Consider the following 13176-nt stretch of genomic DNA (forward strand, 5'->3'; position numbering starts at 1 on the left):
TATTTCCTCCCTAAGCATCCTGCCGAAGTTTATTTCCTCCCTAAGCACCCTGCGATCCCGCTGGTTTCCCCTGACCCATTTGCCGTGTTTTACACGAGAAATCCGTGGCCGCGTTAGGTCCGCAAGGGCAGCACCACCCAAACCTCCGCCTTCCCCCTGAGGAGTCCTGCGGCCGGTCGCTACCGGCAGCGCCCAGGACGAGCAACTTGGGCTGTACGGGTCCCAAAACCGAGTTCTGACGGCCTTGCCCCCTCGGCGGCTCACTTAGGGCCTGCAGGCCGAAGAGCGCCCCACGGCGGGGCTCTTCCCCGCCAGGGGTTCCCCCGTTCGGCTCGCCCCTTGCCGCCCAGCCCCGCTCCCCCCCGGCTCCGCTCCGCCCGCCGGGGCCGAGCAGCCCGCACCGCGGCCGCCCCCACGCCCGCCCCTTCCCCACCTCGCGGCGGGGCCTTGGCGGTTCCGCGCAGCCGGAGCCGCATCTAGGGGCGGCCGCCGCCGCTTTGCAGCGACCCTCGGCCCTCGCAACGGCGGCAGGTAGCGGCTCCGCCGGCGGTGGGGGGGAGACGGTGGGGAAGGGGTGACGGTCCAAAACGGGGCAGGAGCCGAGCCCCAGGCCGCGCAGGCCGCAGCGCACAACCCGTTCTGTGGGGAGCCACAGTCCCAGGCCCGGCCCCCCTGCCTCCCTTGCGCGGCCCAAGGGCCGCTTCATCCCTTGGCCTGCCCGTAGCAGCCACCGAGCGGCCTAGCCCCGACCTCGCCTAACGGGGCCCCGGGCCCGACCGCAGGCCCTGCCCTGCCGCGTCTTTCCTCACCTCCGCAGGCTACTGTGGGGGCGGAGGCGGGACTGTTCTATTCCTTCCCTCAGCTCCTGCCGTCCTCGGGCATACCTGGCAAAAGCGTTCCCCCTGGCACAGGGCGTTTTAAAGAAAGCCAGCAGTGCGAAAGAGCGTGATTGCGATAACCATCTTGCCCCCTATTACGTTATTATTGGGTTTATACAAAAAAGCTACTTACAAACAGATACATGCTTGCATAGTTCCCTCCACGTGCATGTTGTTTGGTGTGTGTGTGTGTGTTTTCCCCCCCAGGGGTAAATAAAAGAGTTGAAGCTAATTAGTTGCAAAAACTTTAAAACCACAAAGAGCAGACAGCTGAGGCATATTTCTTAGAGCAGCTCCGTTATCACTCACTCACACCGTTGGTAACACAAGTACCCCTGTCTGCACTCCGGGAATGGTAACGCCTGCATTCAGGACAGGATATTGTTGATTTTTAGTTGCAGAATGGCAGGGTGAAGCAATTTTACTTCTGACCTACTTTCACAGAACAGAGAGAACTGTGAATTAACAAGAGAATGACTAGCTGTTGTTTTTTGTTGTTGTTGTTGTTTGTTTGTTTTTTAACATTTTTAAATTTTACGAGGCTTTGATCGTACAAAATATCAAAGATTTTTTTAATGCTGTCACTGTAGTCTTTTATAGCCCATGTTCTTTGGCAACGTGTCTGCATTTTATGGCCCACTTTGGGGGGATTTCCTGAAAGCCGGGATTTAAACAAATGGTTCTCTATTCTAGGTACCCAACTAAAATAGCCTAAAAGAACATTTTTTTCTGTGAAGGGCTGATACTTCATACTGTTCAAAGAAGTGAAGCCTGATAGGCATTTTGAGTCAAGGACCCAAAAAGTGAGGGCAGTCAAAACTATGATCCATTCTAAAACCTTGTCAAGAGTATGGAAAATTCTGAATTTAACGAGTAGATTTAGGGTAATGTTTCCTATACTTTCATATCAAATCTGAGTTGTAAAAAAAAATCTTTTTTTTAAAAAAAAAGTTCTTGGTGAGATGCATTTCAACACACGTAATTTAAGGTCTCTGATGGCATAAAATATGTTTCTGTTTTCAGACATTTGATGCAGTATTAATTGAATGTTGGGTAGGAAGATGCATTGCTTGTATGGGTCCATTTAGGAGTCAGACTGAAGAATAATGAATTAAAGTGACTGTCATCATGATGACCATAAGACAGAGAAGGGGTGGAAAAGTCACAGAAGCAGCTGAAGATCAGCCTTCAGAAGAGAAGAATGTGAAGTCTGATGGGAAAGTTCTGTCTGGTAGGTAATGATTAGGACATTATGATTTTGTACTAGTGTTCAGCTTCTGATATCTGTCTTAGACGCAGGTTAGAAATAGGTAAGTACCAAATAAGTTTTCATACATGAATAAGTATTACCAAAATTAATTGGATGAAACAGAGAGCATGCAGATTACTGCATGGCAATCTCACCTCCATTTTAAAATTCTAATTTAAATCAGTGAAAACATTTTTTTCTGTTTACTAAAAGTGATGCATTTTCAGATTTCTTACAGCTGTCATCAGTTTTTAAAGGAATCACAGTTGAAATCATTGGTAACATAAAAAGATTTGAAAACCTCTAATCAATTGTGCTTAAATATAAGCAGACTGCATATGAAATATTACTTGAACTACAAACCCTTGCTTTTTGGCTGCAGGACAGCCAAAGTTTAGCTAAGTTTAAAAAAAACAGGCAGAGATATTAAGAACTTTGAAGATCTAATATCTCTGTGATTTAACAGTCATCCTCTATAGCCTTAATTTAGAAAAGATGCCCTTGAGGATATTCCAATTTAGATTCATAAATTAGATATTATATTTATCTAGATTTATATAGCGTTGTGGTGTTCTTAAACTATATTTTCCAAGTAAGGCACACCTTATTTCACTTTGCACGTACTTGAGTTGCTATGAGCAAACAAAAAACACAACTTCATAAAGAGCACTCAAAACCCTGTGTCCTGCTGCTAGAATGTGAGCTGTACTAGCACAGGCAGTGTATCAACAAGTTTCCAAAATTCATTGAAATTGAATTACGTTCTTCACAGTTACAGTCTAATATTTCTCTTCCAAGATCATACAGGTGGAAAGCTGTGGAACATACTTTCACTAACTCTTGGTGGAATTGTTGCCATTGGTCTTGGACTTCTTACTTCTGTTTATGTTGCTACACTGCATGAAAATGACCTGTGGTTTTCCAATATTAAGGTAACAGTCATTTTCATAGTTTCATTAATCAGTGCTTTTGTAGAGCTTTAATAAGAATGTTGAAGTTTCATTTATCTATTTGTCTTGTAACTTGCTCAAAATCATAGAATATTTCTTTTTTAATTTGTTATGTAAAATCAGAAGTTGTGCTTCCCTCCCCACAAATAAATACTTTTCACCAGTTTTTCCTCTAAATGCATTGTTACACAGCTGTGCCATTATTCTGCTGCCTGAGGGACAGCAATGGTTCTGCTATATGTTGCTTTATAAACATCTCTTGTAGCAAAAGCAATCCAAAACCACCACCACCAAAAAAACAAAACAACAGTTAAAAACAGTACATAAGATCCTGGCACACAGTTCTTTAATCATATTTAAACTGTGATCCTGTTATACAATTTGGGCACAGTCTCTTACTATTCAATACTAATCTTATATAAGACTATCCTAAATGCGCAAACCTCAAAATACATTTCAGACAATTACCAATGTAAAACACTGAAGGGGAATTTTTATTCCCGAGATCCAGAACTGACTAGTTTTCTCCCCAGAATCATTGCATGGGAAAATAATACAGCTGTCTGCACATCTAAATTTAACCAGAGAAAAGAAACAGGTGAGTCATTTTTCTTTGAAAATGCCTAAATTGATAGGCTCTATTAGGTCTCCATGTTTTATGTTATACAAAGAATACCTATGTTTAACTGGAACACTTGTATTGTAATATGATTCTTTTCTATAATAGGCACTTTTCCTGTCCAAGACACATTTACATATTGAAAATAAAAATAGTTGGTACTTATCGAAGCAATTACTGCTGTATTATACATAAAGTGTTTTGTTCCTGCTGTCATCTTTCTCTGGATATAGAGATAGATTGTATATTATATACATATAAGGTGCACCTCAGATTTGCCTTTTCCTTCCAAAAGCAAGTATTGTTGAATTCCACAGGTATTTTGAAGTACAAATATAAATGGCTACAAGTCCATGTCTGAACATTATTTTTCTTCTATTGAACTGACACAGAGGGTCACAGCACACTAAGAGAAGCAAGTCTGTAGTTGCAATTAAGTTGCCCCCCCAGTGGATGAAATGACCATTTTATTTGATAATTAAGTACAGAATGCCATTAAATTTCAAAACTGGAAAACACCCTAACCATATAGATATTTTTTTTAGTCTGTTGTCTCTGTAGCTCTCATTCCATCCTAAGGAATTGATATGATAACTAGTAACATTGGAGTATGTTGAACAATTTCAGCTAATTTGATGGAAATATTCTAAAAAGTATTAAAATCATCTGTCAGCAGGTTAACTGAGAAAAACATATGGATACTCTTACTGAAGAATGTATAATACAAGGTCAAAGATGTTAACTCCACCAGAGAATCTGGGTGCCCCCAGGGCTAATTTTAAGTTGACAGCAACAGGAAAAGCTTTAATGGGATTTCATATATTATTAGAGATAAAATAACCAGTTTTAACACAGAGCCAAAATCAGACAGACTTTATACATACTGCTTTTTGGAGCAGTGAAAAGCAGTATTTTTTTATGTTTGTATGAATATGTATGTATTATTCAGTGAAAATAGTCTATTTATGTTTTGTATGTGCACATTCTCAACTTTAATTGGTTCTACGGATATCTTCCCATGTAGAAGACTATCACTATACTTTGATTGATCAGACAAATGCAATTTAGTTTTGTAAATGCTTACTTTCCAAGAAGGATTCAAAAGTACTGCAAAAGACTTGTTCTTAAATGATATATTACAGGTTGAAAACAAACAGGTAGCAACCCCTGCAGTTTATTTGCAAATACAAAGAATGTTGAGAATTATTCAAGTCTATAGTTGTCTGCCAGGCCAGAGTTTGACCATGCTTTCACTTTGGTTAACATAAAGCTTTCTAAGGTTTTAATGTTAACTTAAATATAGGCAGGACTAATTTTCATGCCAGTATGCACATCTCAGTATCCATATTTTATACACATTTAACTTGCCAGTATACCTATTTTATGGTGAGAAGTCAGACTAGCAAGTTAAGGAATCTAAGCTGTATGTGATCCTTACAATTTTTTTGGAAAATAAATGAAATATTTTTTTTCCTCTAACATTTTATAATTTAGCCAAAGCATAAATATTTTCCTATCTTAAGCAAATACAAGAATTTTGAAAGATTTTGGACTAAAAATTTGGACTTTTGGACTAAACTAGACAGAAGCTTTTACATATACTGTTTAGGTAGAAAGGTGGATTTTTTTTCTGAATTAAGACAACATTGATACATGAACATCACAATTGCTTAGTTATAGAATTATGCATTTTACCAATTGTATTCAGCCTTAAAGATTGGAAGTAAAAAGCATTCATTGTGTGAAGTCAGGAATTGTAACTTCAATGTAATTGAAGTCACGACTTGTGTGTGCACTTGCAGTGATTGCCTTTCTGTAATTTCAGTTACAGTCAACAAAAAGCTGTTTCAGTTTTGGGTGTTTTTCAGCAATGGTTCACCCGACTACCAGGAACTGTGGTCTGTGTGTGTTACACTGTTTTGTACTACTTTAAACATAGCTTTCAACAGTGTAGTGATTTCAGCTGGTTCAGTACGTGTGAGTCTTATTCCTAGTTGCCAATAAATATGCCTGCTATTATAAATTTGCCATGGTCATTGGAGAAGCATATAATATTGTTTCCTTATCAGAAAAACTGAAAAAACAGATTTTGAAGAGTGGTTTAGGCTATGAAAATGGTGCATGACTGGTATTTGCCTTTAAATATATGTATATATATATCCCAAGACCTCCCGAAAAAAACTGCAGAAAAAAATTACAATGCAAAATACCATGTCACATAATCAGAACCAGTGTTTTCATGCACTTCTAGCAGGGATCAGAGAAGGTTACAATCACTTATCTTGGTCAAGCTATTTGAAGAAAAAAAGCTTGAATCTCCTCTCATATGCATCAAAACAATAAACATTTCTCTTTGTGATGGTAGGAGCCGAAAGAGGTTTCTTAGCCAAAAATCCGTTCTCAATTTTCTGGCAAGTCTATTTCCAGTATTTCAGTAATTCTGATAGTTTATTGATTGTTTCTCAAGAGTAGTATCATTTTGGAAACATGCTGTTCTACAGAAATAAAAAAGGGGGAATTTCATCACCTTTCCTGTCAGCTGTTGTATTGCTTGTTCAAATGCAAACTCAGAAGAAGCCTCAAACAGGAATGAGCCAAGGCCACACAACAAATACACACTAACAGAAACAGTTAAACATTCAGAGCTTTCATCTGTTCTTCATCCCCTCTGAGTAAGCATTTAGATGACTGCTGTTCAATTTTCCTTTGATAAAGTTGCTGCTTGCAAGAAACCAGGAATAAAAATATCAAGCTTCAGATTTTTCAGACATACAACATAAAAAGCCTGAGGTTCTTTCTTTGAGTACCTCTATTTTACCTCTTTACATCCTAAATATAAAATAAAGATGAGAAAAAAATGGATAAACTGATAGCCAGCTAATTAGAACTTCCCAAAGTGAATATATAAGCCATAAACAGGGGGAGGGCAGTCCAAAACTTTAGTGGTATCTTTCCAAAGAAGTACACTTTGAGGGGCTGTTGGGTGCCCCCAGATCAAAAGTCTTTTGAGTAGGAGCCATGCCATCCTATCAGAAGGGCATAAGGTTAACCAGGCAACAGACCATGTATGTGGATTAAATACGTTTGCTGAAGGCATGATTTGCAACTAGAAATGATGACAACAGCCATCTGTATTGAGTTGCCACTTGTATGGTTGAGTTGATTTTCAAATCTTTCTGATCTTAAATTAAACAGCTGAAGAATATTTTCAGTAATACAAATTGTGCTTTAGCTTTGTTAAAAGGTAAAACAAATAAGAGCTTTGCTTGTGTTCTTCATTTGTAGAAAAGCTCAACTCAGACTTTGGCTGATTGCTCAGTATCTGAGATGACTCGGTTAGGGAGCTTGAGGAAATTTGACTTCCAGGATTTTGTACTGCCCTAGAGAGGAAGAGTCCTTTGTATTTTGTTTTGAATGGTTAATACTGTTAGACTACAATTGCATAAATTGAAATCATATGCCATACTATATCTTGGAGGATTTTTTTTATAACAGTGATAACTTCTTTGTTGAACACGTACAAATTGAATACACAGTAAGGCAAACCTGCTTTTATAATGCTTACCCATAAGTCCATATGTTTTTATTGACATGGAATACTAGGAAAAGTATAAATTGCTGTCGAACTGGAAAAGTCTTGCAAGTGAATAAAACAGATGTTGTCTTAGCGTGAAACACATGTAAAACTCACTAGTGTTTGTCTCATAAAGTATAGCATTTGGTTGAATACAGCTGGTGCCAGGATTACAATATAATCACGTTTGAATGCATTTTTGCTAATTAGATCCCCCTCTGTGACTATGCTCTCCCCCTTAATAAATTCCAAATGTTAACATTTCTTCTTCTTCCTTTTTTTTTTTTTTTTTTTTTTTAACACTTCAAATTAGCTGCTTTTTGGTATTTTGGTATTAGAAGACTTTAGTAGTGATGAATTTGAAAATAGAGCTCATTCAAAATCCAGCATTCTCATTTTGCTAAGTATGTAGCTTTTAGTATTTAGTGCCAATATCAGTTTCTTCTGCTGGTATTATAATTATTTGTATGCTGCAGAGCAGCTGGAGAGTTTAATTGTGGACTTATTTTGAATCAGATGCATTTTTATGTGTTGATTTTTCTCAGACCAGAGCTAATATTGATTTATTCTGTCAATACTTCAATAAAACATGTGTTTTGATTTAAGATATGGTGTACTGAGCAGTAGAGAAAGGAGGAGCATGATTTTTGTCTAGCTTGATGTGAGCTCTAAAATTTTTTGGTTCCGTGCCAGCAGAAGAGATGAGACTATTTAAGAGAGGTGAAGGTCTTGGAATTCTGTGCAAGGTTGCTTTAACCAGAATGGCATTCATAAAAATATCAGAATCAGTATCATTCTGTTATTTCAGTAATTTTGTAAAACAAAACAAAACAAAAAAATTAGTAACGTTATCTTTAGAAATCTCACCAAAATTTCTTAATGTATGACTTCCTTACACTGCATATGGGGACATCATTGTATTTCAAATCGGGATATTAACCTTTTCTAATTGACTGCTTAACAGAATTGAAGGAATGTATTTATCAAAACTGAAAGATCACTACTATCAAAGATCACTATTAAGAAAATAATTTTGTATAAGATGCCTATTATTTCTCATCAAACTGGCTGTTCATGCAGTCTTATCTTGGTTAAATGTGGTCATCCAAGGCTGATTTTTTTTAAAGTTTCATTAGATCTTCATAACTAATAACTTAATAGGAGGAAACAAATTCCTAAGCCAAGATCCTGTCTGAGAGCAGTTTTATCTGGAGAGCTTTCACGCTTCACTAGACGTCTAGCATCAGCTAAGAAAAAGGTAGAATTTGAAATGCACATAATTTAGATAAACATTCTTGGATTAAAAAATAACTCTACCTGTGCCTAAAAACAAGTAAATAATCATTTTTTCTTTAACCTATATTTTAAGTGTGAGAGTAATGATTAGCTGGCTTCCTGCAAGAAGCAACTTTTAGGAAATGGGCAGCAGATTACCCTGCCAGCTGAAATCTCAGAGTTGGGATTATGGTGTAGTCCCAAGTATGGCACACTGATTTAATCAAGCCTTAAGGTGGCAAAGCCATGGAGCACTACAGTGTAACCGCATCTGGAAGAAAAGGTTAAATGCGTGGAGTATGCATATGCAGTTTTAAAGTCCACCCCTTGGCCACTACACCTATCTAAACATTGAATAATACAAAAATAGTAAAAGATCTAAAATGTTTCAGAACTGCATATCAGAACCACCAAAGGCATGCACATTTCTATAGTTAACAGAAGCATCAATGCCTCAGCCCTTTGCCTCTCACCCTAAATTGTTCGTGTATTTTATTTAAACTAAGTTGCACAGAATACATAAATCCAAAGACTCAAACTACTGAATAGGCCAGTTCCCCCAGTGTAGACAGAATTAGAATTTCATGTTTTTATTTATACTGAAATTTGAAATATATTTTCCGTTGTAAAATTGACTCTTTAGTAATTGTTATTTGGATGAGTATCCAATGAAATTAATTAGATCAGAATATTAGAAGTTTACTTACGTAGGCAAGTTTAATATAATTGGTACCAAAATTCACTAATTACCGTATCCATTGGGTTGACTTGATGGAAAAACATGGCAGTTTCATTTGATTGCAAAAAGCAAATAGAAAGTGAATTTATTATTGAACTTTAACTTGCAGGAAGTTGAAAGAGAAATTTCATTCAGAACAGAATGTGGACTTTATTACTCATACTACAAACAGATGATTCAGGCTGCTTCCATACAGCAAGGTATTGTAAACTGTAAAGTAAGTTTTACTTTGTGTTGCCAGCTGACTGTTTTTAACATTTTTTCAAATATAGTTGAGGACAAGGAATACCATAACTGTGAAAGATGGTGTAACAGTTGTACTGGAGACAGATTTGTTCTGTTTATCCACCAGGGAGCTACTAAGTTAAGGAGGTAATCAGATTCACAGAGATACATTGGTTTCTGTGCCACACCTTCACCTTCAGAGGAAGGCAATTTCTTTGAGAGACAACTTTCATATTTGTTCAGATTTCAGCCTTGCTGGTTTATTCAGTATATTGCTCATTTTTACTCTTCTCTTCTTGTTCAACTTAAATTATGAGCTATTTGTGGGAAGGGACAATTTCTTGTTGTATGCCTATACAGTAAGTGACACAATGGCAGTTTTCAAAAGCAAACCATATACAATGACAGGGTTTTCTGTGATAGTATCGTGTTTTCTAGACACTTAAATGTTGCTCCCTAGCAATTTTGCTTATACTACATTTGTCAATATTAACATCACCTGTGTTCAAAGTAGTGACAAGAATAGTTCTCAAGATGCAGTACATACCACAAACTCTATACTAGGAACGTAAGTGTAAAAATAAATGTTTTATACATTACTAAATACATAGTACTTGAATTAGCACTTGAATTAGCACTCCAAGTCACATTCTCAGCAGGGAAGCTGAAGACCTCAGAAGGTCATAGAGGTAATTTAGAGGTAATGTGATCTGAATCCTTGGCTCAATATATGCAGTTTTTGGTGAAAGATCCTAAATACTTTGAAAAAGTTATTCACTGTTCAAATGAAGATGGAGGGAGAAAAATGACCATCTCCTATTTCAATTTCTCTTTATCGTTAAGGTTTACATGGTTTAGTATATGACAATAAAACTGAATCTGTGAGGACAATTAACATACTTGAAAGAATGAATGTTTACCAGGAGGTGTTTCTCAGCATTCTGTATAGGATTCTTCCAATTCAGGTAGGCATTTATTTATGGCTTTAGACTGTAAGTGCATTATGAAGATTGCCCACTGAATCATAGCTCCCCTTTTCAGTTATTTTCTAATTAGAAATATTTCTGATACCTTTTTAATTTATCAAAACCTAATTTATATTAAGTATAATACTCTTCCCAAGTGTTTTATGTCAACATCAGTGTTCTTGTGTTTTACAGCAATATCTAGAGCCTGTTTATTTTTATATCTACACTTTGTTTGGACTTCAGGCAGTGTATGTCATTGCTCTGTATGTAACAAGCTGGCTTCTTAGTGGAACATGGCTTTCAGGGTTATTGGCAGCTTGCTGGTATATTACAAACAGGTAAGTGAGATCCAGCATTCAGTCTTCCAAAAATTTTTACCTCATGTCAAAGGTAGGGCATTAAACCTTCAAATGTATGATTAGTTTGAGGAAAAAATAAACTTTAAGGTCTCTCTCCAGATAAGACACAAAATGGAAAAAATAATAGAAAATAATTAGAAAACAATCAAAAATGAGTTGAAGATGCAGACTGAAGTTTCAAGAAATTAGAATAAAAATTTTTGTGTAAATTAGTCTCTGGAAATGGGCTACAAATCTTAGATATGCCTGGATCTGATGATATATCCTGTCTAGGGTCCCTTAGATGTTAAAGACAACTGCTAACATGCCCTTTAGGTCTCGCCTTACTATCCACCCACCAGGGATTCTTTAAGCAACCTAAGATCATCTTTTTATGAATTGATATCTCCATTCAGAGAGAAACATGGAGGAACTGGCTTTATATCAGCACTAAGCTGCTGGAATGAAGCTAAGACTAGTGACATAGGCTGTTCTGTGTTGGTGGTGTTTTTAACTTTTAATTGATGTTTTGTAATGACTGCCTATTGGGGAGCTTGTACTAATTCCTGTAATATACCTTTTATGTTAGAATATTCAAAAATATTGTTTCTGACCAGTCTAGTGGTATTCAAATCCAATGCATTGGGATCACAGTGAACTGTGATGTCTTCATATTTTGATATGTGCTTTACAGAAACCAAAAGACAAAGTAAAATTACCTGTAACTTAAATACCACATGCTGGGCTTTTTTTTGGGGGGTTGATTATTTCATTTTTGAATTACTCAAACTGTGTTTCAGAAGTAAGATTTAATCCATACTATATTTTTTTCTCACAGTAAGTAAAGTTAAAGCACAGCAGCTGAGGTACAGAAACAACTTGCAGATTTGCAGGACCTTCATAATGATATTTTTTTTTAGAACCAGGCATGTTAAGGATAGATTCTCCATTTCTAAAACACCACAAAACATGCCTGTCATTGCAGCCTCTCTGTCACTCAAGTTAGTGTTCTGTTTGTTTTAAATTTATGAAAATGTTTGTTTTGTATAGAATAGATACTACAAGAGTAGAATTCACCATTCCCTTAAGAGAAAACTGGGCACTACCATTCTTTGCGGTTCAGATTGCAGCCATCACATACCTACTCAGAACGCATTTGCAGCCAGCTCAAGAAGTAAGTATTTATTACAAGTATGACACAGCAAAACTATTATCAGAAAACTGTCTCTAAAACTTAGGAGAAAATACTTAAAAAGCATTTATAGCACTGAAGATATATATGTGTATACACACACACAAAAATTGCTTACAAAGATTAAAATATCCTTTAGGTTTAGTTGCAATACAAACATATATGCTCGGCATTGAAAAAAATATGGTGAAGCTTTTAACTTTAAAGTTAAGCTCTATAGAATACAAAACAGCAGCACAGGGGACAGGAAAAAAGCTTGTTTCCTTTGCTTTCATTTGTATTACAAAAATAGGAGGTTGTGCAAACTGCAGAAATAAAAGTGAATTGATGATAAACTCTGACAGTCATTACTCCTCAATTTGTTCAAGTCAACTACTATTTATAGCATAGTAAAACACACTGCATGTCAATCTATGGGCTGAACATATCTAAAAACTCATCATTTTCTTGCAGCTACTGTGAAGCAAATTAACTCTATCCCAGCTGAAACCAGAACATATTACAGTGATAAAATACAGGTGTAAATGCAAGAGCTTGAAGGTCTAAAAATATTATCTTACAAGCAGTTACTGCAGAGAGCATGTATTAACATTTTAAAATGGATTTAAAATAAATCAAATCCCTGATTTTTTTTTCATTCTGATGAAGGAAAATAAAGTTTAATAAAACTTTTTTCCACCCTCCCAGAGACTGACACTTCTGGCTATATTCATAGCAACCTTCCTCTTTAGCTTGACTTGGCAATTTAATCAGTTTATGATGCTGATACAAGCATTGGCGTTATTCATACTGGACTGCTTTGACATGCTTCCCACAGCAAAGGTAAGAACCAAACTTTTCTCTTTTCCATCATCAAGCTATGGAAGCATTGCATGTATGCCTTTCAGCTTTTGAATAATCATAGTGCATGTATTTTAAGTGGGAAAAGTGAATAATCAAATTACACATTTTTTTTAGCTGATTTTATTTCACTTCATGTAATTCACTCCTGTTAATTTTAGTCTAGTTTTGTTTAGACATAACTATATTTTGACATTACTAAGGGAATGCTTTTAAACACCATCTCAACAGTTATCTAATACCACAGCTTGAGCATGTCTTCTGGAAGTGACCAGGAAAAAAAAAAAAAAAGGCACAAGAAATCTTTGCCTAAGCTGAAGTCATAACAG

At 36.7% G+C, this 13176-nt stretch overlaps 1 protein-coding gene across 5 annotated transcripts in view; it reads left to right on the top strand.

Moving 5' to 3' along the window:
* The first annotated feature begins 104 nt into the window (after positions 1–104).
* DPY19L3 (dpy-19 like C-mannosyltransferase 3) overlaps positions 105–13176 on the top strand; it is a 35466-nt gene continuing 22394 nt past the window's right edge. The window contains exons 1-9 of one of the 5 annotated variants that reach the window (XR_004753887.1): positions 105–531; positions 1572–1681; positions 1967–2109; positions 2926–3059; positions 9394–9484; positions 10353–10474; positions 10670–10815; positions 11866–11989; positions 12695–12829. Coding sequence is in view for 4 of the 5 variants with exons in the window: in XM_035337070.1 (XP_035192961.1) it covers positions 2007–2109; positions 2926–3059; positions 9394–9484; positions 10353–10474; positions 10670–10815; positions 11866–11989; positions 12695–12829 (855 nt within the window). In the remaining variant the exon portion in view is untranslated. Of the gene's footprint in view, positions 532–1571; positions 1682–1966; positions 2110–2925; positions 3060–9393; positions 9502–10352; positions 10475–10669; positions 10816–11865; positions 11990–12694; positions 12830–13176 lie in introns of all 5 variants that reach the window. The other 4 variants (XM_035337070.1, XM_035337066.1, XM_035337068.1 and 1 more) reach the window with 4 other exon arrangements.

The sequence above is a fragment of the Oxyura jamaicensis genome, chromosome 11, assembly GCF_011077185.1.
Source record: "Oxyura jamaicensis isolate SHBP4307 breed ruddy duck chromosome 11, BPBGC_Ojam_1.0, whole genome shotgun sequence".
NCBI lineage: Eukaryota > Metazoa > Chordata > Aves > Anseriformes > Anatidae > Oxyura > Oxyura jamaicensis.